Source organism: Colobus angolensis, unplaced genomic scaffold (assembly GCF_000951035.1).
Source record: "Colobus angolensis palliatus isolate OR3802 unplaced genomic scaffold, Cang.pa_1.0 Scaffold205, whole genome shotgun sequence".
NCBI lineage: Eukaryota > Metazoa > Chordata > Mammalia > Primates > Cercopithecidae > Colobus > Colobus angolensis.
The window spans coordinates 2,242,899-2,270,658 of NW_012115211.1; the positions used below are offsets into that span (position 1 = coordinate 2,242,899).

The 27,760-nt window shown below is 36.8% G+C and overlaps 1 protein-coding gene across 2 annotated transcripts in view; it reads right to left on the reverse strand.

The window, feature by feature from the left end:
- PPME1 (protein phosphatase methylesterase 1) overlaps positions 1 to 27,760 on the reverse strand; it is an 87,749-nt gene that overhangs the window by 8,757 nt on the left and 51,232 nt on the right. For both annotated transcript variants that reach the window (XM_011942054.1, XM_011942053.1), the window contains exons 4-9: positions 20,011 to 20,068; positions 19,174 to 19,225; positions 14,071 to 14,225; positions 13,468 to 13,558; positions 8,478 to 8,543; positions 5,496 to 5,619 (exon numbers count right to left, since the gene is read on the reverse strand). In XM_011942054.1, the coding sequence (XP_011797444.1) occupies positions 5,496 to 5,619; positions 8,478 to 8,543; positions 13,468 to 13,558; positions 14,071 to 14,225; positions 19,174 to 19,225; positions 20,011 to 20,068 (546 nt within the window). The remainder of the gene's footprint in view (positions 1 to 5,495; positions 5,620 to 8,477; positions 8,544 to 13,467; positions 13,559 to 14,070; positions 14,226 to 19,173; positions 19,226 to 20,010; positions 20,069 to 27,760) is intronic.

Below are 27,760 nucleotides of genomic sequence, written 5' to 3' on the forward strand. Positions count from 1 at the left end.
TGCAGTAATTGAAACAGCTTGGTACTGGCATAAAGACAAATAGACCAGTGGAATAGAATAGAGAGCCCAAAAATAAACCTTCACATAAATGGTCAGATGATTTTTGACAAGAGTGCCAAGACCACTCAGTGAGGAAAGAATAGTCTCTTCAACAAATAGTACTGGGATAACCAAACAGATATGCATATTCCAAAGAATGAAGCTGGGGCCTTATCCCCCAGCTTCATTAAAGACCTAGTAAGACTAAGATTAAAGATCTAGTAAGTCTAGTAAGACTAAGACATAAAACTCCTAGAAGAAAACATGGAGGAAAAGCTGGACACTAGACTTGGCAATGATTTCTTGGATATGACACCAAAAAGCAGTGAACAAAGGCAAAAATAGACAAATGGTACTATGTGTATGGAATGGGAGAAAATCTTTGCAAATCATGTATCTCATAATGGATTAATATTCAGAATATATAAAGGACGCCTACAATTCAGCAACTAAAAACATCGAGTAACCTGATTAAAAAATGGTCAAAGGGCTTGAATAGACATTTCTCTAGAGGTGATATAGAAGTGGCCAATAAGCATATGAAACGATGCTTAACATTACTAATCAATAAATAAATGCACATCAACACCACAATGAGATACCATCCCACCCCCCATTAGGATGACTACTATCAAAAAAGAGAAAAATAAATGTTGGTGAGGATGTAGAGAATTTGGAACCCTTGTGTACTGAGTTGTAAAATGGTTCAACCAATAAGAAAAACATCAAGGCAGTTCCTCAAAATCTTAAAAATAGAACTACTATGGGTACATATCCAAAGAATTGAATACAGAATCTCAAAGAGGTATCTGCAAACCCATGTTCATAGCAGCACTATGGATAACAGCCAAGAGGTGGAAGCCACTCAAATGGCCACTGATGGACGAATGAATAAACGAAATGTGGTATATACATATATAAGTCAGTCAGAAAAAGGAAAGAAATGCTATCACAAGCCGCATAGGGACTGAACTTTGAGGACATTATGCAAAGTGACATAAGCCAGTCACAAAAAGACATATATGATCCCACTTATACGAGGTATCTAAAATAGTCAAATTCATAGAAATAGAAAGTAGAATGGTGGTAACCGGGGCCTTTGGAAGAGTTTTGGAAAAGGGGAGTTGCTGTTTGTATCTCAGATGTTTCACAACAATGTGAATATTAACTGTACACTGAAAAATTACCGAGATGGCAAATTTTATGTGGAAGGAAGGAAGGAAGGAAGGAAGGAAGGAAGGAAGGAAGGAAGGAAGGAAGGAAGGAAAGATGGCCAAATGGGAAATCAAGAAACTTGAGTCTTCTAGTCCTGTCTTTGCCACTGATTTTCTCAGGTCCCTTCCCTTCTTTGGGCCTTGGTCTTCTGTCAATACAAGGAGACATAAAGGTACCTTATGATTCAAATATTCTCACTAAAGAACTAATTATATTCTCCACTGTTAATATTTACCAGGAGTAGGACACTTTAAAGGAAATACTGCCATTTCAACCTGGAACCTCAGCCTGTCCTATTCCCCACAACACTTTCCTTTAATGAGCCATTTCTAAGAGATCAGCTCCACTGTCAGAGACAAGGCATAATCTCACAAGCCCCTCCTACATGCACACTGAACTTCACAGGGAAATGACAAATTTAACGTAAGAGAACCTCCAAAAAGTAATATTATAATATATATATATAAAACAGTTCATCTCAAATCTTAAAATTTGTAAAACCAAAGGAAAAATTCTGGATAGAATTAGGATTTCTCCTGTATTTAGGTTATTGGAAATAAATCCTTTCTCCCAAGAGCTGGATCATAAAGTTTAGTTTAGATGCCTATTAGATGCTGTGAAAATGGTAATAAAGCGGGTTGATATAATGAGATACACTTGTTGTTGGGTGGGAGAAACAGAAAGTTGGCTAACAATCTGTCTGGGATGTTTACCTGGGCGAGATGCAGTTCTCCACACAAGGGCATCCACCACAGGCCTTGCATTATCTCCCACTGTTTCACTGGAAAAGTGTTTAAAAACATAACGCTTTGTGTCAGTCAGATCTGACTGAATGCAAGTCCCAAAGCCATCATTAACTAATAACTGTGGGTCCCTTGGGAAGTTACTTAATTTCTTCCAGCCTGCTTTTTCTTTCTTTCTTTCTTTTTTTTTTTTTTTTTGAGACAGAGTCTCACTCTGTTGCCTAGGCTGGAGTGCAGTGGCGCAATCTCGGCTCACTGCAACCTCTGCCTCCTGGCTTCAAGCAATTCTCCTGCCTCAGCCTCCCGAGTAGCTGGGACTACAGGTGCACGCCACCACGCCCAGCTAATTTTTGTATTTTTAGTAGAGACAGGGTTTCACCATGTTGGCCAGGATGGTCTCGATATCCTGACCTTGTGATCCACCTGCCTCAGCCTCCCAAAGTTCTGGGATTACAGGCATCAGCTACTGTGCCCAGCTCCAGCCTGTTTTCTTAGCTGTGAAATTGGCAGCACAAGATCTGAAAGAATTGTAAGGATGAGCTAAAGATACTCATGTATGTGAAACAACAGGAGTGTGGTCTGGCACATAAACAAGTATTAAAATTTTTTTTTAATATAAAGGATGTCAATAACCTTGAAAAAGAACAACAAAGTTGGAGGACTTACACACTGTCTGATTTCAAGACATACAACAAAACTACAGTAACGAAGACAGTGTGGTACTTGCATAAGGGCAGACATATAGATCAATAGAATAGAATTCAGAGTCCAGAAATAAAATCTAACATTTATAGTCAACTGATTTTCAGCAAAGATACCAAGACAATTAAATGAGGAAAAAGGAGCCTTTTCAATAAATGGAGCTGGGACAGACTATTTATTGGATATCTACATGCAAAAGAATGAAGTTGGTTCCATTCCTGGTATTATACACAAACATTGACTCAAAATGGCCTAAATGTAAGAGCTAAAACAAGAAAATTCTTAGAAGAAAACATAGGTATAAATCTTCATGACTTTCAGGCAAAGCCTTCTTAGATATAATACCAAAAGTACAAGGGACAAAAGGAAAAACAGATAAATTGAATTTCATCAAATTAAAACTGTCTGTACTTCTAAGAATGCCATCAAGAAAGTAAAAAGACAACCCACTGAATGGGAGAAAGTATTTGCAATTTAGGGATCTGTATCTAGAATATATATAGAACTCTTAAAATTCAGTAATAAAATCAAATAACCCAAGTAAAAAATGGGCAAAGTATCTGAATAAACATTTCTTCAAAGAAAATACATAAGTGGACAATAAGCTTATGAAAAGAAACTCAATATCAAGAGTCATTAGGAAAATGAAAATCAAAACCACAATCAGATACTACTTCATACACACTAGGATGGCCATAATCACAAAGAGAGAAAATAACAAGTGTTGACAAGGATACTGATAAACTGGAACACTCATACACTGCTAGTGGGAATGTAAAAGGGTGCACCTGCTTTGGAAAATGGTCTATCAGTTCCTCAAAAGGTTAAATATACTTACCATATGATCCATCAGTTCCAATCCTAGCTGTGTACCCAAGACAAATAATAAAAGCCTATATCCACACAAAAACTTACACACAAATGTTCAAACTATTATTCATAATAGACAAAAATTGCAAACAACCCAAATGTCCATCAAGCGATGAATGGATTAAAAACTGTGGTATAGCCATACAATGGCACATTATTCAACCATAGAGAGAAATGAGGCATTTGATACGTGCTACAATATGGATGAACCCTGGTAATTTTATTCTAAGGGAAAAGAAGTCAGTCACAAAAGACCACATATTATTAGTTCCATTTATATTTTATGTCCAGATTAGGCAAATCTATAGAGATTAGATTAGTGGTTGCCAAGGCTGGGAGGGTTGGGGAGAAATAGGGAGTGAATACTCATGGACACTCCTTATTAATGTGCCTCAGTTCACCCTTTCAACAGAACTGCTGGAGTTTATGAAACCACATAATTGGGCTTATAAAAAAATACAAAGAAAAAATGAGTTAGAATTAAAAATCGAGGATTTGGGTGTTTTAGCTTTAACTTTTATGTGTGACCATGGGCAAGTATCTGTACCTAAGTTGTAAAATGGTGATAATATCTACAATGCAGAACTAAAATGAGAATTAGAGATGATAAATGTGAAGCATTCAGCATAGTGCTTAGCACATAATGGGTAAAAAGCAATTGATTATATTAAGAGTCTCAAATCTACTAAATGTGTGCTTGATGACCTTGGGCAAGTCTCTTAACTTCTGAGCCTCAGATTCTACACCATAATATGGGAGAAAAGATCTCTCCACACCTCATAAGATGTTGAGAGGACCAAATGGACCATGAGTTATTTATACCTTTGTAAACTCTAAAGAGGTACAAAGTATTATATTTCTGATCACTGATTTTAAAGATGGCAAGAAGATCCTCAAATTTAAAATTCTGTTTAAAAATGTATTCTCCTTCTTGCTAACAGCAGCTTCTCCAAATGCAAAGGAATAGGTCATTACATGTTCATTACCTGCCATTAGTAAGATGTTTATAATCAAATCCATCCCTAGTCTGCTGTTCATGATCACTAAACATTTTCAAGAAAAAAGCACTTGTTACCACTACTTGCCTAGCAAGTACTTATAAAACACTATTTATACAACCCTGAGCTAAATGCAGAGGGAAATTCATGCAGAACATCAGTTTCTGCCACAAAATACACATTTTTTGTTTGTTTGGAATACAATTCTTGCACAGAGGACAACATGAGTCAACAGATGACTAGCAAAGGACCATAGGATTTCTGAGTGTGACTTATAAAATCAGTTATATGACTTAGTATGTACAACTTCAAAAAAAAAAAAAGTGCTAGGGTGTGTCATATAGACTTTCAGTGCTGTGTTGGAAAGAGAGTGATATCAATTAAGGTCAGAAAACTTCCCCAAGGAAGCTGGGTGTGGTGGCACGCACCTGTAGTCCCAGCTACAGATACTGGGGAGGCTGAGCTGGGATGATCACATGAGTCAAGGAATACAGCCTGGGCAACATAGCAAAACCCAGTTTCAAACGAACAAACAGACAAACAAACAAAAAAAAAAAATGAAAGAAAGCTTCCTCAAGGAGATAAACTTTGAAAGACAGATGGACAGGGTAAGATCTGAATGAGCTTAGAATAGACTGGTAGGAAATGGAATTTTTCTCATGGGAGGAAACACAGGAACAGAAGAACAGGTGAGAAAGCAGTCTGTTTTAGGGGAGGGTAAACAGTGTAAGTTTTATGTTCCAATTGGTCAAAGCTATCAACAGCGCTTTACATCTTATAGTTAAGCTAAGTATCTCTTATGATAGTGTCTTTGCGCCCTAAAATACCTAACAGCAAACAAAAAGAACAATGTTATCAGCCCTTCCCCACCCACACAGTTTGAACCATTCCATACCACATCTTTTCAAGAATCAATGTTTTAACCCACCTCCATGTCATCTTCCTTTTTCCTCTTGCTTATTGACTCACTTCCTTCCTCATCTTCTTCTTCTTCCTCTATGATTCCTTCCACTATAGATTTTGAGCCTTCTGGACTTGTAATTCCTTCACACCTAGGTTTTTTTAAAAAAGTGCTATTACACACCTCTTTCCAATATACAAATTATCTCAGAGATACTCATGGCCTTTTAAAATCAAATGTTAGATAAAAACTTAACAATCATCCTGGTAGGAGGATAGAATTGTGCATTTCCAGGGCTGTGGAAATCATGGCAATATATAACTATACTCCAAGGGCTGGTTTCCACTTCTTACACCAATACTGACCCATAGAAAGGAAACAACCATTTCCTCAGGCATGAGTTTTATTGGCATAATCTTACATAATCTTCATAACAATCCTATGAAGTAGCCCTGAAGAGTTAAGAAAACTGTCCAGTATCACCTAACTCATAAGTGGATAAGGCTGGGATGCAAATCCAGGCTCAACTAACTCCAAAACATGGTGCTTTTCTGCTGAACCCTGCTTACAGTAGAACAAGGCTCAAACAGAATGATAAAAGGCCTCACTTTTTAATTAGCTGACAGAAACCATCTGAACCAACCAATTATTGTTGTTTTTCTCTTTCAAATGGCATCTCTAGAACAAGCAAGATAAAAAGAGACTGGGATAAATTCAAAGGTCAGCGGTAGATTTTTAAGAATGATAACTTCTCCCTCTCTGTCTTCTCTGCCAAACCTTCGGTGAAGTGTACATTCATAAATGTTTTGTTAAGTAGGAGTTTTATATGAAACTTGAGGTGCCAAGCTTCGCATGTAGTATACAGTATAGATGTGATTAAAAAAACAGTGTAACAAAGAAACACACGCTTTGAATTTCTACAGCGTGTGGATTAGGAAGTTCAAGGCAATTTCACCTAGATCATAAGGGGCAGGAAAGTTCCAGCTATCTAGGTGACAATTAACACACGTGCACATACACACTCTCCTACACATAGGTTTACATATTAAGAGAAAACATCACTGGAAATAAAATTTTAAAATCACTCAACTATCTGCATATATGCCATATAAAATGCTTTACTACTGATTAGACAAATTTGAGGTCTCAAAATATTTAGGAATTGAAAAGTGGGCAGTCTCACAGCTTATTCAAAGTCTTGCATTTAGACTACCTGATATTTCTACTGAAATTACCCTTTTAGGCATAAAACTCGTAATATAGGCCTTGAAGTCAAATACACAGGAATTTGAATCTCAGCTATGTCATCCACGAGCTATGTGATCTTGGGAAACTACCTCTCTGAACTTCTATTTCCTCATCTATAAAGCAATACTTACCTTAAAGAGGTATTGTAGGGATTAAATGAGATAGTTGCAAATGAATTAATGAATCTAGGTAATAAACACCAACCGTTCCTGACATTAAAAAAAAAAGAGAGAGACAACCGGCTGGGCATGGTGGCTCATGTCTGCAATCCCAGCACTTTGGGAGGCCGAGGTGGGCGGATCACAAGGTCAGGAGATAGAGACCATCCTGGCTAATACGGTGAAACCCTGTCTCCACTAAAAATACAAAAAATTAGCTGGGCATGGTGGCACTTGCCTGTAGTCCCAGCTACTCGGGAGGCTGAGGCAGGAGAATTGCTTGAACCTGGGAGGCAAAGGTTGCAGTGAGCCAAGACCGCACCACTGCACTCCAGCCTGGGCAACCAAGTGAGACTCCGTCTCAAAAAAAAAAAAAGACAATCAGACATTATGTACTTCCTGATGGCAGTACACAACTTCACCTATCAAGTATTCTGGCAAACAAAACACCTGAACCCAATGAAGCTTCTAGATTTAACTATTTACAGAGAATATAAGGAACAAAAGAATATGTTAAATTATGGCCTGAGAATTCAATCAGCAAATCCAGATCACGGGAAATTCTATGGGGCAAACAGGAAGGTTTCCTCAAGAAATAAATTGCAAGGAATCAAAAAAGAAAGCGAGATACAAGTGGAACCTTAGATTAAAAGATGCACGAGAGGTGTATCAACCAACTGCTATCTACTTATTTTGATTTTGACTATAACCATAAAAAATTATTTATGAGACAATCAGAAATGTGAATATTGATTAGATATTTGATGATATTAAAGAATTGCCAATTTTTTACGTGTAATAATGTCATTGTGATGATGTTTAGAGTCTTTATTTTTAGATCATATGAAAATCTTGCAGAGGAAATTATATTTGTTTGGAATTTGCTTCAAAATATTTTGTGACTAGGGGAAATACATAGGGGCACAGATGAAACAAATGAGACAAAGTTATGGGTTAATAACCATTGAAAATGGACAATGGGCACACTAGGGTCCATCCACTATATTACTCTTCTTTTATATGTGTGAAAATTTTCCATAATATAAGGTTTTAAAAATGAGACAGTGCATATAAAATACCTTGCAGAGTGCCTGGCAAATAGTAAACACTCAATGCCGTCATCATTTTCATCTAACTCCTGTCTCTTCTGTTGGGCAACATTTTCTCAATTCATCTAAAGTTTATTTTGTGACTATACAGCAATATCCAGAATGCCATGTAATTCCATCAGGAAAGATCAATTGGGCTAAATAATCTTAGCTTATCCTTAGAATCTAGCTTTCACTCAGGCTATGCCAGAGCTTTTTTATTATAATTCCCTCACCGCCAGGTTTGGCTTAGAAGGACACTGTTACTAGAATGAAACTCAGCTGCCATCACTAAGATGAACATAATTTTTCATGTCTATGCTCTGGGATTCTTTGCTTTTTAACACATACAGTTTTGCTAAGGTAATCCAGTATTAAGTAGAGGAGGAAAGAAAAGAAAGGGAAGGAAAGGAAAGGAAAGGAAGGAGAGAAAGGAAGGAAGGCAAAAGAAAATCTGTAATTCCCTCACCATGTTTCTGCCTCTCATCAGACCAAGGGGGAAAAATAAGACTTACTGTTTGACTTGGCCAACCATTGAGACACGGGCAGACTCCAGATTTCGAATCTGGCCACTCTTCACACTGGAAAAGAAAAGAAGGAAGAGAGAAGGGTATTCAGTATCCATTGTATCAAATCACTGGAATCAAATAAGTAATTCTACAGATTATGTGAGACCTAATAAAAAGTAGTGATCACCAGTGTTTCTTACTATAGAGATTGCCACTACTACTCACCTGGCTATATGGTTATAAGCTAGGTAGTAAAAATTAAGTAAAAATACCATAGCCATTTCAGTTCTGCAGCTATTTATCAAGAGGATACTAGGTGCCAGGCCTATATTCAAGAAGCACATAATTCAGTAGGGAGAAAAAGACACACATAATGTTAATATAATAAGGCAAGGTTCAAAGAAGGCACTTTATCACAAATGAGGAGGTCAGAGAAAGCTCCCCAAAGGTCACAGCTAAACTGAGGAGTATAGACAACAAGTTTAACCAGAAAATAAAAGAGGTTGGTTAGAGCATTCTAGGCAGAGGGCACATTGTGAACAAAGGTGCTGTGATGTGAAAGTCGGCAAGATAATGATTTTAGAGGACTGGGTGCAAGGAGAAGCAGGGAGGAGGCAAAGTGGGAGCGTGACAGAATAGGATTGGTAGGCAGGCGCCAGCTTCTCCAGGGCCTTGTGTGCTGTGCTACAGAGTTTAGGTTATCTGAATAAATTAGGCTTCTCACATTTGTCCACCTAAGTACAACTAAGGGCAAAGCAAAATGACTGCATTTTCAGGGGGAACTGGAAACACTGCCTGAAGCAAGCCACCAGGAGAAAGTGTTTCTTTAAATCTCATTTCTTAGTTTAAAAAATCATTCAAAATTTTAAAGCCCCCCTCCTCAGATAATGACATTATTTCTTACTTTAATGGTAAAACTGAGGCAATCAGAACTAATACCTCATCTTTTAACTACCAACTGAATAAACAAATTCACCAATAATAATATACTCTGCCTTGATGCCTGTTTAATACATGAAATATCTCTATTCCAATGAAGGCCAACCTTGGGCACTAGTTCCCATCCCCTCTTGCTTCTAAAAAGATACTGTTTCCTTCAAGTATCCTGTCTCTCTTTTGTGTCACTTTTTTTCTCTTGTGGATGTCACAACCATACTCCACTATCTAGCCTTTAAAAACATTCCCAATGCCACATTCACTACTACCTATTACTCCATTTCTCTGCTCTCCTACACAGCAAAGCTCCTCAAAAGAGTTATCTTGCTTTCTCTACTTTGTCACCTCTCATCCTTTCCCCAACTTATATCTGATTTTTATCTCCCATTTATTTTCAGATATTTATTTTGTCAAGGTCATCTCTATCATGCCAATTCCAATAGTCATTTCTTGGTCCTCATCTTACTTGATCTCTCTGCAGCATCTGACACAGTTGTTCTCTCCCTCCTTCTACAAACACTTGCTATACTCACCTGGTTTTCCTTTTACCTCATCAACTGTGCCTCTTCAGCTTCTTTGTTGGATCTTCCTCTTCCTCCCAAGCTCTAAATATTGTGGAATATCCCAAGACTCAGTCTGGGATCTTTTTCCTATCAATATCAAGTTCCTAGGTCTTCACATTCAATCTTTCACCTTTAAATATTAACTATGTGATGACGATTCTCCAATTTATCTCTAGTTCAGCCTCTTCTAATCTTCTAACTAGTATATACAATTGCCTGCTTAACATTTCCACTTACATATGTAATAAGCATTTGAGTTTATCCAAACAAAACTGATTATCTGCCCCTTATTTGCTCTCATATCTACTTCTTTCTGTTTCTACCATTCATCCAATTGCTTGGGCTAAAAACCTAGAAGTCATCCTTAAGTCCCTTCCTGCCCTCCCCCGTCTCTCTCCCAACATCCATTCCACAAACCAGTCCTGTCAGCTTTACCTTGAAAATACATTAAAAAATGACTCTCTTTCTTCCTCTGTTGCCATCCTAGTCTATGTTTACCACTCTTACTCTCCTATACTACAACAGTCTCCTAACCAACTTCATACCTCATTCCCCACTTCTTCTTCTATTCGATTTTCCTCAGAACAGCCAGAGTGGTGTAACCAAGATGCAAATTTGTATCTGTCTGACCTCAAAGCCCAGGTTTCCCCTAACTTTTTTGTTTTGTTTCGAGACAAGGTCTCACTTTGTTGTTAAAGCTAAAGTGCAGTGGCATCATCATAGCTCACTGTAACCTTGAACTTCTGGGCTCAAATAATCCTCCCACCTCAGCCTCCTGAGTAGCTGGGACTACAGGCACATGCCACCACACTCGGCTAATTAAAAAAAAAATTTTTTTTTTTTGTAGAGACAGGGTCTCACTATGTGGCCCAGGCTGGTCTCAAACTCCTGGCCTCAAGTGATATTCCTATCTCACCCTCCAAAAGCACTGGGAGTACAAGTGTGAGCCACCACATCTGGCCTAAAGCCCAGGTTCTTAATGACTATACCCCTGCTGCCTCTCATTAGGAAACCTATGAGAGCAAAAGCAGTAATTCACTGGCTTTATATCGCAACATAAAAAAAATCTGGAATAGCCAAAATGGCCATCGGTCATAAACCTGATTCAGATATCCAGCAGAATAAAAAACAAAATTACCAAATACCTCATAGTATAACACTTTTCAGGTTCAGAAAAATCAATGACTCTCATGAAACCCAGTATCTTAACATTTAACAAACAGAACCCTTATGCTATCCTGTATCTGGCAAAAGAAACAAGACTCTACCTTAAGAGAAGGCCTACCATGATACCCAGGCTGCATTAGGTACCCTTCTTCTATATCCCCTGGCTTCCTTTGTTGTGTTGTGTTTATGCATTTCCTTGTTTGCATCCCCAGTTTTTTGATGATAGGAACTGAGCCTGATTCATCCCCCAGTTCTTAGATCAGGTACTGACACATCTTAGGCAGTAGAAAAAAAATTTTACCAAATAAATTTTAAAGTTTGGAAACAGGGCCAGATGCAGTGGCTCATACCTATAACCCCATGACTTTGAGAGGCCGAGGCAGGCGGGCAGACTGCTTGAGCCCGGGAGTTCAAGACCAGCCTGGCCAACATAATAAAACCCTGTTGCTACAAAAAAAAAAAAAAAAAAAAAAAAACCCAAAAAACAAAAATTAGCTGGGCGTCGTGGTGCACATCTGTAGTCCCAGCTACTTGGGTGGCTGAGGCAGGAGGATCGCTTGAGCCCAGAACGTCAAGGCTGCAGTGAGAGCTGTAATCACGCCACTGGACGCCAGCCTGGACAACAGAGTGACACCCCGTCTCAAAAAAAAAAGTATGGATAAAAGATAGATGGGCTTTAGACAACTGAGCCAACTCTAGAATAACTTTCTCACTGGTTGTTACTGTGGAAGCAGGCAGGGCACCTGAGGTACAAGCCAAGCTGGCAGCAGCTACATTCTTGATGCTGTCTGCCCAAGATAGAGAGATCTTTGATATTTCTGCAAGAACAGGAACCCTGCGTCACAGTAGTGAACAGGAAGTGGTAAAAACAACTTCACCAAACACAAACAGCATTCTGACAAGCCATATGCTTGCATAAGACCCTTTGTCCTAGGAAAACTCCTAGGATATATTTACCAAGTTCTATATTTCCACTTGATATCTGATTCAGTTAACAGATATATTCTGCCTGCTAGGGCAGTCTGCCATATGCTATATGAAAGTATAAAAGAAATACAGAATAGCTTCTTCCCTTATGATGCAGGAAGGGCATTAAGACAGACATTAATAAAAATTAATATGAGCCATATCCCTCAAAGGAGGATTGGAAAACTTAAGGGTATACAGTGCAATATAATAGAGACTTAAAGGTCTCTAGTAATTTTGCTGAAAGAGTCATCTGGGTGGTTTGGAGAACTTAAGAGAAAATGTTCTGAAGAAGGGACTGGAGATAGAGTTAGAAGAATAGGAAGGAAGATAGGATGATGAAGACATTTATCCAAAGACTGATCTCCTTGTGGGAAGGAATAGTGTTTTATTCATCTCTGAATCTTCACCTGTTAGCACAAAATAAGTGTTTAATAAATGCTTTATCAAATGATTAACTGAATTAATGAATAAATTCATTCCTTTGCTTAAATGGAATTCTGACACTGTTTTTTATAAAAACTACCTATTGAGTTTATTTACCCAAAATCCAAATAAACGTGAGGGAATAGAACCTATAGCCATCTTCCATTTCCCCACCATTTTATCTGAAACACAGCAAGTAAATCTAAAACCATGGAGCATCAGAGGTGGATGAGGCCTTAGAAACCACCTAGTCTAACCTCTCACCTCAGAGGCAGAAACAGCTAGACCCAGCAGATGATCAATAATTACTAAGATTCCAGGAGGCACTACAGTGTATTGGGAAAAGAATGGGCTTCAGACAACTGAGCCAAATCTAAAATATTTTTAAATCTTCAAAAAAATTCTGCTGTTTATATAATGTTTCCTCATATGTTATTACAATAAAGCATAGCAACTGAAATTCTATTCCTCGAACTTGGTGCTTGACCTAAAAAAGAAGAAAAGCTACAATCTAACATTTAGAATAAAGGCAACAGTGGCTGGGCACTGTGGCTCATGCCTGTAACCCCAACACTTTGGGAGGCTAAAGCAGGAGGACTACTTGAGGCCAGGAATTTGATTACTTGATTACTTGAGGCCAGGCTAAAGCAGGAGGATTACTTGAAGCCAGCCTGGGCAACATAGCAAGATCTCGTTTCTACAAAAAATTTAAAAATTAGCCAGGCTTGGTGGTGTGCACCTGTAGTCTTAGCAAACTGGGAGGCTGAGGTGGGAGGACTGCTTGAACCCAGGAGTTCAAGGTTGCAGTGAGCTAGGATCATGCCACTGCACTCCAGCCTGGGTGATAAGAGTGAGGCCTTGTCTCCTAAATAAATAAGTAAATAAGCAAGCAAACAAACAAATTAATTAAATAAAGGTGACAAAGATTTGTTGGTTACCTCCATTCAATAGCATTCTCCAGAGACTTGAAGGTTTTCGGACGACCCCGTAAGAAATTCTGCATGCTATTAAGTGCATCCATAGCTGTACCTGGATGTTAAACAAAAACTGTAACCACATATTTAACTTACTCTGAGCATTTACACTTACTGAGTCAATTACTATATATCTGCTCTTGATGACAGCAGAATTTAGTGATGTTTGCAGAGAAATAAAGATGGCCCTCAATAATTTTTGCCTCTGGGGTATTCACTCCTCTATGTCATGCCCTCACACTGAAGAGGATGACTTACATTCACAAGTAGCAGTGTGACTTCTGAAGCTTGGTCAGAAAAGACATGGCAGCTTCTTTTTATATGATTAAATACAATTATGGGACATACATAGGATTGAAATAGTATGCAGTCATAAAAATATGTTAATGAAGAGTTTTTGATGACATGGAAAAACGGTTATCTTGTATAAACTTAAAAAGGATGTAAAGACAGAGGGACATATTTCAAGGTGAATGAAATCAACAGTAAACTAAGACAAGGTAATAATCTACCATGGATGTCTCTTATAAGTGAAATCCTGATTTGGTCAGTGCTAAGAAAACTCACCTTCTACAACATCAATCATGCACAGACCCAAGAGGCTTGGTACCAGGTTGGATGATGCTGTGTGGACTGCAATAGCACCACCCATGCTATGTCCAATCAGCATAATTGGAGGAGGAAGGTCCCCATACATGGCTTCAACCACATTGCCAACATCTCTGTAAAGAGAAGAAAAAGATATAAGAATGCTTTCGGACAACACTATAAAAACGGTTTTCTTTCCCAATTCCTTCCTTTGGTGTGTAACAGTGCTGGGAAACTGTAAAAGTCTATTGGGCCATCTTACAAACATACCTATGTAAACCTTCTAACATGCCCCCAGTATCAGTATGTGTAGCCACACACCTAGCTCTCCCGATAAATGGCAGGTAAAGGACTAAGAACCCAAATTACCGAATTTTCCTTTACATCACACTTTCACTGTTCCACATATGTAGTACAATTACGTAAACATATACCTTTATTTTGAACCTAAGATTGAAACTCTGGAAAAATCATTTAACTGCTCTGTTTCAATAAAACAAGAAAAAAATTCATTAAGCATTATAATGTAGTAAACCTCGAAATCACAAGATGAGCCCCAGCCTCAGTTTATTTTTCACTATGTGATCTTGGATTAGTTACTTAATCTCTTAGAAACTGAGTTTCAACATCTATAAAAAAAGAGAAAAATATCATTGACTGCTCTGGATTGCTTTGAGGATTAACTGAGAGGTGAACAAGAAAACACCTCGAAAGAGTAAAATGCTTTACAAATGTTAATTATTATTTACAATTTCTCATTTGTTTGAAGGATGAACATAAATGTAAGTACAGTGCTCTGAGAAACTAGAAAGGTGTTCAGAGCTCATTTTATTGGCTTTAGTTCTAGTCTTCAATTATGAATGGATCTGTTTAACAAAGACCAATTTTAAAGCTTTGAAAATTAGAACTGAAGTATGAAGTTTGGTTTTTAATTGCATGTAGACCTTCCTTGCTATAGCAATAGGTGGGTAAGAACAGTAAGGTGTGTTTCTGGAGGCCCACTGGCTCTACTGCCTTATTATATATATATATATTTTAGGCTAGTTCTACTCCCTTCTTTTGGGAGTGGCTGGTTCAACTTCAAAAGAAAGTTTTGTCTTGCTGAGTGTCATTACATACCTTAAGCGCACTCACACAGTGTTAACCAAATATAGCAAGTGTCAATGTAGGAACACAGACTTTCATACATAATCTCTACAGTATTCATAATGGCAAAGGCAAATGTTATTAGTTCTGTAGGAATTGATTTTTAAAATCTCATACAACAATTGCAGGAGTGAATAGGGTAGCCTCGGCAATTGTAGACAATCTGAATGGGAGATAGGGAGGCCACCAAACTTTGTAAGTGAAAACAAATGGTTTAATATTCCTTCGGACTTAAATTTAAGATTAAGACAGAAAGTGAAGCAGTTCAGGCAGTCATCCAAAGCGATAACAAATAGTTAAGATGAAAAGTCCAAGCTTCTTTGACACCAGTGCTGCTTCTATATGAACACAAAATTCTCTCCAGGAGACAAAATGATATGAAAGAAAGAAAAGAGAACTAATACTTATTCAGTGCTTCTTTTTCAGTTGTGCTATAAAACTTTCTTATAACATCACCTAATGTAATCTTTCAGCAGCCCTGTCTAGAAGGATCTGTATTAATCAATTAATCTCACTGGGTCTATAAATATATTACTGCATTTCTACCAAGTAAAAAGAGCTGCATTTTCTTACTACCTCACTGAAACATATTTTCAATGTTTCAATGGGTTAACCAATTTATGCACTATTGGAACACTAAGCATGTGGGAGTTATTTATATTCTACTGCCCAAGGTCATCACCAAGTTCTGATTGCAAAAATTCAAAAAATTGCAACCTCAGGTATAAATGGTAAAGCCATCTCCCCTTGGCATAGGGTACTGTGAATTCAGAGTAATTTCATGAAGTCAAAACTATGATGCCTTTGCCCAGAGGCCACTGGAAAATATCAGGAACAAAGACTTTATAATAAGTGGTCTTTAGAGTAAGTAACACAGAGGAAATTATTATACATACAGTTTCTAAAAAATAAAACAGGTAGTATTCCAAAGCTAATTCTGCATATTAAAATAACAGACTAGAAAAAAATTATATGCTCAATTAATCTAAAACAACACTGGATATAATTTTGGGGGCAAACTTTTTTTTTTTTTTTTAAAGAAAAGACTAAAGTTTAAAACATGTTTATATTAAATATCAACATGTAATTTCCAGAATAATTCTTGAACAATTCCAAGAAACTTTCGGTTGCTATAACACAAATAAGGAGTAAAATAAAAGGATGCTATGGACGAGTATCTAAGTCCAATTCTCCTTAAAATACACATTGACTGAATTGAAGGAGTTCTGCAGTATCTGCCTCATGCACAAAGGTAGAGAGGTCTGAAACACAATAACTGAACATCGTGTCTGAGCTTAGAAAAGGCATATTTACCCAGGTAGAAGGTAGTTACGATTAATCACTTCATCATCTACCACCAAGAGAAATTTATTGTTATTTTAAAATCAAACAGAGCATTCAGTCAACAAGTACCTTACTTGAGGTAAGTCCTGAAAATCCAGAGAAATACAATAAAGATGAAGTAGCAAGGGTTACCTGCAAATCCAGACTGTAACTGGATGTATCACAATTTTGGTGGATGCTTTTTAAAGGGATTCTGTCATATTTTAATGCTAGGTTACTTTTCTGAGAAGCATTACTATGTATCACAGAAATTGGAATATGAGAATGACCCAAGCTCAAATTTGGCTTTTTCACATACTTTCTTATGGAGTATTTAGGTTCTGCAGTTGATAGTAAGTATGCCCATTTTGAGATTTTTTTTTTTTCCACAGAGTAACTGAATTCAGAAATCACATAAATGTTTGACTGCTTGGATAATTTCAGCAAGAATCCAGTTTGTTCGCCCTTTTGATTCTTGGTCATCATCTTCATCTACTGTGGATGATTTTCATCATTAAAAAAATTTTTTGGTGCCAGTTAACAACTTACTACTTCAACTCCAATTCATCCTTCATTGCCTGCTCTACAAAAACAGATGTGAGTGAGGCCTTTAAATATTTTTCCCTTGCCAGTAGGCATGATGTTAAGCTATGTTAATGGAGGGGGCTAGAGAAACACAGAACTTCCCCCAGTATCCAATTCCTGCCAATTCCTGCACAATTCCTCCTGCACAAATGGCTTCTCCAGTACTCTAGCCTTCCCCCACCCAGTGTTTTTGTAGCCAAGTGCCTCTGGTGAGATACCTCCCCAAGAATAGCTTTCCCTGTACCTTAGAGGGCAGAATTCTGTCAGGTTCCAGAGGGCAGATTTTCAGCAAGTTCTAACCTTCGGTAAGCCATGGTTATGCATTCTCCAACAAGGTCTGGATCTCAACCCTAGGTGTACTCCCTCAGCCCAAGGGAGGAGTGGTTGTTCCTTATATCTGCTTTCCTATATTATTAAGAGTTTTCTTTACTTCTTACTACCAATCTCTCATTCCAATCCCCTGTTATTGTGAATAATTATTTATATTCAACTTTACTTATACAATTTACTACGTTGTTTCTCTCTCCTGATGAGCCCTAGACTGAAACATTATTATTTAGTCCATGTTTCCTTAAGGTTCTCAATTAATTGTTCAGTCTCCTCTAGAATGTCAACCAAGGCATCATCATCAATTTGTCTGACTGCCTGGACACTCAGATGATGTATTTCACTTTTTTGTTAAAAGTCAAGAAACCCTTTACTTCCTTAAAAATCATTCACAAATCTTCCTAGAGGTATCACTAATATGCTTGACTATTTAAGGATATATTGCTCTCATATTAACAAAGGCAGTAGGAATAATTGGGGAACAGATTCGTACCTCTCTTTGCATAGTTTTTAAGGCATATGTTCATTGAGTGGAATGATACTCATACTATACACATTATTTCTTTCTCTCTCTCTCTGACAAGGACTATAGTTGAATGACCATAAATTCAATCTACTGACTGTGTGACTTTATAGAGTTATTCAACCTATATAAGCCAGTTTCCTCATCTGTAAAAGGATATGTCTGTATTACAGAGTTAATAATGAGGATTAATTTCAATAAATGATTACACAAAATAAGTTAATGATTTATTATTAATAAATGCTTAGTTTATACTTTAATGAAAGCTGGCTGATAAAAAGTACACAAATAACACCTACTATAATAATAAAACAACTATCTCCAGGTAGACAGTGAAAAAATAATAGTATTAAAATTATTCCTACATCAGTTTGGGCTCTGAAGGAAAAAGTTTATTCTTAAATTAAAGTTGCTAAAGTAAAAGAGGGCAAGATATTTTTGGCCAAAGTGACCAAATACCTGAGAGAGTATGTATTAAAGCAGAATGGCTAGAAGAATCCTATTTATGCTATAGGTCAGTGATTCCCAAACAACAGTCATTGAACTGGCTCCATCAGATTCCTATATAGAGCTTTATCAAAATATAAATGTCCAAACCCCACTGCTAGAAGTAGGTCTGGGGTAGGGTCAAGTCATCTGTATGTCTCGTAACTTCTCAAGTGATTCTGATGAGTGAGCAGTTTTGAGAGCCACTGTATACGCTACATTCATTTTTTACTTTAGGCCCAGGGTATAACTGTCATTTTTTTAATATCATGTTCTCATCTTTCTATGACATAAGATGAAGAATATGCACAGGATAGCCGAAAGAGAAACTCTCAAGGCCTCTTGCATACAACTACTTTTCCAAGCATGAGTCCATGATAGGTATCCAGATTCAATGCAATTCCATCAACAGAAGAAAACTTTCAAAAGCCTTCACAAACTAAACTGTGCCTTGAAGAATTTTCATGTGCTTTATATGATGATCATTGCATTGGACATACCAAGAAAGATGCAGGTTTCTTTCAAGATTAAATAGTAAGGAGAAACCAAAAGTAGAGGAGAGAGAACAGAAGTAAAATGTTTCTTGTGGTAATTATTCTCCAACAATCTCATCAGGAAAGTGATAAAGTTATAGTACTATTTATAATAGTGATGGGAGACAGGCAATGTGTAAGAAATATCTGGTTACTTACTTTGCCATTGTTTCTGCAGACAGATCTTCAGGATTCTTGACTTTTGTTTCACCTAAAATGAAAATATGTTTAAAATAAAATTCCCACAGACAGGAATTATAAAAGCCGAAGAATTCTCTTTTAAAAACATCATCTTTGGACAATAGATTAAGGACTTTATAATTTTACACAATGAGTTTAGCAAGGATTTTCTATAGACAAATCTTTACAGTTATCCTAAGAAGGATAATTACAGTAGCCTAGCAAAGATTTATCCACATTCCTTATACATCAGCATAAGAATGTGGTTACTTTAAAGGACATTTTCTTAGCTTAACATATATAACATACAAAAATAAATACTATAAATAAAACTTTAATATATACACATACACATACATTTGTAAAGACTAGAAGCTACGACTTCCTTCAAAATGCCCAAATTGAGCTGGGCACAGTGGTTCACACCTGGTATGCTAGCACTCTGGGAGGCAGAGGTGAATGAATCACTTGAGGTCAAGAGTTCGATACCAGCCTGGCCAACATGTGAAACCCTGTCGCTACTAAAAATACAAAAATTAGCTGGCATGGTGGTGCACACCTGTAATCCCAGCTACTAGGGAGACTGAAGCAGGAGAATTGCCTGAACCCAGGAGGCAGAGGTTGCAGTGAGCTGAGATTGTGCCACTGCACTTCAGCCTGGGTGACAGAATGAGACTCCATCTCCAAAAAAAAAAAAACCCAAATGGAATAGACAAGGTAATTTTATGGCCATGTTGAAATTTCTAATAGTTACCACTATTTAAAGGGGCTTGATGACTATAATCCAGCAAATGGCTAATTAAGAACTTTACTCACCATGACTTCGTAGATCCAAAGCCACAATCCTACACTGAACTCTACTAATAATCGCTGCCTAGGAGAAAAAGGAAAAGGAAAAGTAGTTAAGACACATCTAGGATAACAAATTTTGCCCAATTCCCAATGATTACTTTGTAAAATGAACTGCCATCAGAATTCAAAGGACCCAAGAGAATCAAAAGACTTTCTACTTTTAAGCAAAATGAAAGGATGATTTTCTACTAGTTTTGCCATATATTGTGGTTCTGTCCCACAAAATATGGCTTTCTCTACTTAAATCCCTCTTTCAATCTTAATTCCTCCTATCCTTTCTTGACACACACAGTTAAGAGCCTTTAGACAATGACCCTCTGAGCTCTGGTTTTCATCTATATTCTTTGGATATCTTTTCCTTACTCTGGAGAGAGAATCCCTTAAATAAGGACGGTGAGTCAGTTTATATCTTGGCTCAGGACATCACAGAAACATGACATTCAAATCATGAAATTTGCTGAAAGTCGAAGTCATAGAAGAGTCTTCTTAAGATTCACTGAAGACAGACACTGCAGAACATACAAGTTTGTGTTCCTGTTAAAAATGTACTGAAAAAGAAATCATAATATCATGGGGGAGGTACAATTTTAGAGGTTGAAAGAAATCTGAAATAATTGGGGATCTTCTTCCTCAACTAAATTGGATTCTTTGACAATAATATATCACAATTAGGGCTACCAAATGTTAACAAATTTTAACTTTTAAAAATAAAATAAGAGAACTGTCTAGTCTAACCATCACATTTTATGAATGAGAAAACTGAGGTCAAGAGAAAGAAAATTATTTGCCCAGGGTCACATAACAAATTAAAAGTAAAAACAGAACTAGACCCAAGGTAAGTTACCAATATAAAAGTCAAAGTAAATCACAAAACAAGTCAGATTAAGTCATATTTTTAAAATCCCATAGAAAATCAAGTCTGATTCTATTTCTATTACTCTAACTAATGAATACCGTTTAAAGACAACAAGGGAATGAAATTCTACTACACTTTGCTGTTTGTTCCTGAAAGTTATTTGCTAATTTACAGGAGTTATTTAGTGACAGTAAAGCCTTCAATGACAAAAACAAATCCATATGTTAGAAATAAAATTAAGTGGCAAAGATAGTATTAATTTGCTTGATTTCTGTAGATAATAGAACCAGGTTTATAAAACATAAACAAAATATATATTTGAAATTCCAGGCTTTAACTTGAAAGCAATGATTTACAATCATAGGTGCCTATCAGAAAATCCCTACAAATATTAAAAACAAAATTTTCATTTATTTATTTAACAAATCTTTCTAATAAAAATCTGGCACCAATGGAGTAATGGAGTTACAGGAGGGAAAAATACTGGCGATACTCCTGCTCTCATGGTATCTACATTCTACTATGGTGGAGGAAGACTAGAAAAAAATAAATGAACAAAGTAAATTCACAGACTAACATGTGCTTTAAAGATAATAAAAAAGTGTCAGAGCAGATCTAGGGTAGCTACTCCAGATCTTGCCACAAATAGTACAACTTTGCTACTTCTGAAATGGATGAGTGGAAAGCAGCTATTTAAGAACTAGACTTAACCAACCATTTTCCCACTAGAATATTATGGTGTTTAGCAGTAATTGCAACAATAGCAGTAGCAGCTAATGTCTACTAAATCTATGTGCCAGTCAGCAATCTAAATGCTTCAAATGAATTACCTAACTTTCTCCTCACAACTCTTTATTACTTAGACATAATTTTCAGCATTTTACAGATGAGGGCATTTTACAGAGAGATTATGTAACTTGCCCAAGGTTAAATAACTAATAAGTGACAGAGCCGATTTTCAAATCCAAGCCGCCTGGTTCCAGGTGATTTTCAACCCTGGCTACATAACAGAATCACCTAAACACTACCGCCCAGGTACAAACCCACCAGAAATTCTGATTCAAGTGAACTAGGTTAGGGGCCAAAGTTATTTATACATTTCAGACTTCTCCAGGTGATTCTAATGTATACCCAAAATGAAGGCCCACTATCCTAACCCTAGACTAGAGAACAAGAGACAAGACTGGAAGATCTGGGTAGTAATAACATGCTTCTGTATCACTTTGTAATCTCACCAGATCAGATAATCTCATATTATCTTCTTAAGAAGTCGGCTGGGAAAATATTAGTACAGTTTTTTTGGCTGACAAAACAGGTTCTTAGAGGTTTATCAAGTATTGGTGAAAGTATGGAGAAATAGGTATCCCCACAAATACATGATATCCTCAAACTTAATTCTGGCCAATTTGATAAGTGAAAAGTGGTATTGTTTTTTAAAAAATTTTGCAGGTACACAGTAAGGGTATATATTTGTGGGGTACATTAGATATTCTGATACAGGCAAACAATGTACAACCATCACATCAGGCAAATGAGGTAGCCATCACTTTAAACATTTATCCTTTCTTTGTGTTCAAAACAATCTAATTATACCCTTTTAGCTATTTTAAAATACACAGTAAACTATCGTTGACTGTAGTCACCCTGTTGTGCCATCAAATACAAGATCTTATTCATTCTATTTAAATATTTTTGTACTCATTAACCATCCCCAATTGTCCTCCACCTCCCACCTCCCTCTCCCCATTCACTATGCCCAGCCTCTGGCAACCATCCTTCTACTCTCCATCTCCATGAGTTCAATTGTTTCCATTTTTAGCTCCCATAAATAAGCGAGAACATGCGAATTTTTTCTGTGCCTGGCATATTTCACTTACCATAATGACCTCCAGTTCCATCCATGTTGTTGCAAATGACAGGGATCTCATTCTTTTTTATGGCCAAATAGTACTCCTTTGTGTACATGTACCACATTTTCTTTATCCATTCATCTATTGATGGACACTGGTTGCTTCCAAATCTTGGCTATCGTGAACAGTGCTGTAATAAACATGGGAGTGTAGTATATCTTCAACGTACTGATTTCCCTTCCTTTGGGTATATACGTAGTAGTGGGATTGCTGCATTATATGGTAGTTCTATTTTTAGTTGTGTGTTTTTTTTTTCAATCAACAAACTCTTCTCCATAGTGGCTTGACTAATTTACATTCTCACCAACAGTGTATGAGGGTTTCCTTTTCTCCACATCCTCACCAGCCTTTGTTATTGCCTGTCTTTTGCGTAAAAGCCATTTTAACTGGGGTGAGATGATACCTCATTATAGTTTTTATTTGCATTTCTCTGGTGATCAGTGATGTTGAGCACCTTTTCATATGCTTGTCTGCCATATGAATATATTCCTTTGAGAAATGTCTATTCAGATCTTTTGCCCATTTTAAAATTGGATTAGATTTTTTTCCTATAGAGTTGTTGAGCTCCTTATATATTCTGGTTATTAATCCCTTGTCAAATGGATAGTTTGCAAATATTTTCTCCCATTCTGTGGGTTGTTTCTTCACTTTGTTGTTTCCTTTGCTGTGCAGAAGCCTTTTAACTTGACATGATCCCATTTGTCCATTTTTGCTTTAGCTACCTGTGCTTGTTGATTATTACTCAAAAAATCTTTCCACAGTCCAATGTCCTGGAGAGTTTTCTCAATGTTTTCTTTCAGTACTTTCATAGTTTGAGGTCTTAAATTTGAGTATTTAATTCATTTTTAGTTGATTTTTGTATATGGTGAGAGATAGGGGTTTCGTTTCATTCTTCTGTATATGGATATCCAGTTTTCCCAGCACCATTTATTAAAGAAACTGTCCTTGCCCCAACGTATGTTCTTAGCACCTCTGTTGAAAATGACTTCACTGTAGATGTATGGATTTGTTTCTGGGTTCTTGATTCTGTTCCATCGGTCTATGCATCTGTTTTTATGGCAGTACCATGCTGTTTTGGTTGTTATAACTCTCTGGTATAATCTGAAGTCAGGTAATGTTATTTCTCCAGTTTTGTTCTTTTCTATCAGGATAGCTTTGGCTATTCTGGGTCTTTTGTAGTTCTATGTAAGTTTCAGAATTGTTTCATTTTGGTGAAGAATATCATTGGTATTTTTGATAGGGACTGTGTTGCATCTGTAGATTGTTTTGGGTGTTATGGACATTTTAACAATGTTGATTCTTCCAATCCATGAACATGGAATATCTTACCCTTTTTTGTGTCCTCTTTAATGTCTTTCATCAGTGTTTTATACATTTCATTGTATTTCACATCTTTGGTTAATTTCTAGGTATTTTATTTGTAGCTACTGTAAATAGGGTTACTTTCTTGATTTTTTGGAATGTTCGCTGTTGGCATATAAAAACACTACTAATTTTTGTACATCAATTTTTTATCATGTAACTTTATTAAATCAGTTCTAACAGTTTTTTGGTGGAATCTTCAGGATTTTCTAAATATAAGTTCATATCATCTGCAAAATAGGATCATTTACTTTTTCCTTTCCAATTTGGGTGCCCCTTCTTTCTTTCTCTTGTCTGATTGCTCTAGTTAAGACTTCCAGTACTACGCTGAGTAACAGTGATGAAAGTGACTATCCTTGCCATTTTCCAGATCTCAGAAGAAAGCTTTCAACTTTTCATTTATCATCCTTTTAGTATGATACAAGCTGCGGGTCTATCGTATATGGCTTTTATTATGTTACATCCCTTCTATACCCAGATTAAGTTTTTTTTTGTTTTTTGTTTTTAATCATGAAGCGATGTTGAATTTTATCAAATCCTTTTCCAGAATCAATTGAAATGTTCATATGGTTTTTGTCCTTCATTCTGTTGATATGATGTATCACATTGACTGATTTGCATAAGCTGAACCATCCTTGCATCCCAGGATAAATCCCACTTGATCATACTGAATAATCTTTTTCTTTTTTTTTTTTTTTTTTCAGAAGGAGTTTTGCTCTGTCACCCAGGATAGAGGGCAGCGGCATGATCCTGGCTTACTGCAACCTCCATTTCCCAAGTTCAGGCAGTCTTCCCACCTCTGCCTCTTGAGTAGCTAGAATTAGAAGTGCATACCACCATGCCTGGCTAATTTTTGTATTTTTAGAAGAGACGGGGTTTCACGATGTTGGCCAGGCTGATCTTGAACTCCTGACCTCAAGTGATCCACCTGCCTCAGCCTCCCAAAGTGCTGGGATTACAGGCACGAACCATTGTGCCCAGCCTGAATAATCTTTGTAATGTGTTGTTGAATTTGGTTTGCTAGTATTTTGCTGATGATTTCTGCATCAATGTTCAGCAGGGATATTGGCCTGTAGTTTTTGTTTTTGTCTGTCTGGTTTTGGTATTAGGGTAACTTGCCTCGTAGAAGGAGTCTGGAAGTATTCCCTCCTCCTCTATTTTTCGGAATAGTTTGAGTAGGACTGGTGTTATTTCTTTTTTAAATGTTTGGTAAAATTCAGCAGTGAAGCCACCAGGTCCCATTTTTTCTTTACTAGGAGACTTTTATTACAGCTTGGATTTCATTACTTGTTATTTGTCTGTTCAGGTTTTGGATTTCTTCATGGTTCAACCTTCATAGGTTGTATCTGTCTAGAAACTTATCCATTCCTTCTAGATATTCCAACTTATTGGCATATAGTTGCTCATAGTATCCTCTAGTAATCCTTTGAAATTCTGCGGTATCAGGTGTAATGTCTCCTTTTTCATCTGATTTTATTTATTTGGGTCTTCTTTCTCTTTTTTTCAGTCTAGCTAAAGGTTTGTCAATTTAATGTTTTCAAAAAACAACTTTTTATTTTGTTGATCTTTTCTACTTTTTTGTTTTGATTTCATTTATTTCTGCTCTGATCTTTATTATTTCTTGTCTCCTACTAATTTTGGGTTTGGTTTGCTCTTGCTCTTCTAATTCTTTAGGATGCATCATTGGATTGGTTATTTGAGGGTTTTCTACATTCTTGATGTAGCCTCTATAGCTATACACCTTCCTCTTAGTATGGCTTTCACTGTATCTCACAGGCTTTGGTATGTTGTGTTTCCATTATCATTTGCTGCAAGAAATTTTAAAATTTCCATCTTAATTTCATTGACACACTGGTCATTTAGGAGCATACTGTTTATTTTCCATGTGTTTGTATAGTATCCAAAATTCCTCCTCTTATTGATTACTAGTTTTATTCCATTGCGGTCAGAAAATATACTTGATATAATTTCAATTTTTTGAATGTTATCCAAGACTTGTTTTGTGGCCTAACATGGTCCATCCTTGAGAATGATCCATGTGTTGAGGAGAAGAATGTGTATTCTGCAGCTGTTGGATGAAGTGTTCTGTAGGTAACTATTAGGTCCATTTGACATATAGTGCAGATTAGGTAAATTTTTTTTGTTGATTTTCCATCTCGATTATCCAATGCTGAAAGTGGGGTATTGAAGTCTCCAGCTCTTATTGTATTGAGGTCCATCTCTCCTTCTTTAGCTTTAATATTTGCTTTACCTATTTGGGTGTTCCAGTGTTGGGTGCATATATATGTATAACTTATATCCTCTTGCTGAATTGACCCCCTTATCATTATATAATGACTTTTGCCTCTTTTTATAGTTTTTGTCTTGGAATCTATTTTGTCTGATATACATATAGCTACTCCCGCTCTTTTTTAGTTTGCATCAGCATGGAATATCTTTGTCCCTCACTTTATTTTCAGTTTATATGTGTCTTTATAGATAAAGAGTGCTTCTAGTAGGCAACAGGTCAGTGAGCCTTGTTTTTGTATCCATCAACCACTCCATGTCTTTTGATTGGAAAGTTTAGTCCATTTACATTCAACGTTATTAATAAGGACTTATTCCTGTGACTTTGTTTTCTGGTTGTTTTGTGGTCTTCTCTGCCTTCTTTTCTGTCTTCCTTTACTGCAGGTGTTTTTCTCTGGTGGTATGTTTAAATATCTTGCTTTTTTATTTTTTGTGTATCTGTTGTATGTTTTTGGTTTGAGGTTGCTTGCAAATAGTATCATAACCCATTACTGTAAAGTGGTGACAATTTAAAACTGATTTCATAAACAAACTAACAAACAAGCATAGAGAAAACCAATACAAACTCTACATTTTAACCTCAGCACTCCACTTTTTAATGTTTGCTTTCTCTACTTCTTTTCTTTTTTCTTTTTTAAGACAGGGTCTCACACTGTTGCCTAGGCTGGAGTGCAGTAGTATGATCTCAGCTCATTACAACCACTGCCTCCCAGCTCAAGCAATCCTCCCACCTCAGCCTCCCAAGTAGCTGGGTCTACAGGCACACACCACTACACTAGGTCAATTTTTTGCATTTTTTGTAGAGATGCAGTCTGTGTTGTCCAGGCTGGTCTCAAATTCCTGGACTCAAGCAATCTGTCCACCTCGGCCACCCAAAGTGTTGGGATTACAGGTGTAAGCCACCATGCCCGACCTGTTTATAGCTATTGTTTCTATTTATATATTATTGTGCCGTTTATGTCTTGAAAGTTGTCATAGTTAATATTTTTGACTGGTTCCTCTTTTAGTCTTTCTACTCAAGATATGAGTAGTTTACACACAACAATTACAATGTTATTCTGTGTACTTATCAATGAATTTTGCACCTTCAGATGATTTCTTAGTGTTCATTAATGTCCTTTTCTTTCAGATAAAAGAACTACCTTTAGCATTTCTTGTAAGTCTGATGTTGATGAAATCCTCCAGCTTTTGTGTGTCTGGGAAAGTCTTTATTCTTTTTCTTTCTTTTTTTTTTTATACTTTAAGTTCTAGGGTACATGTGCATAACGTGCAGGTTTGTTACATATGTATACTTGTGCCA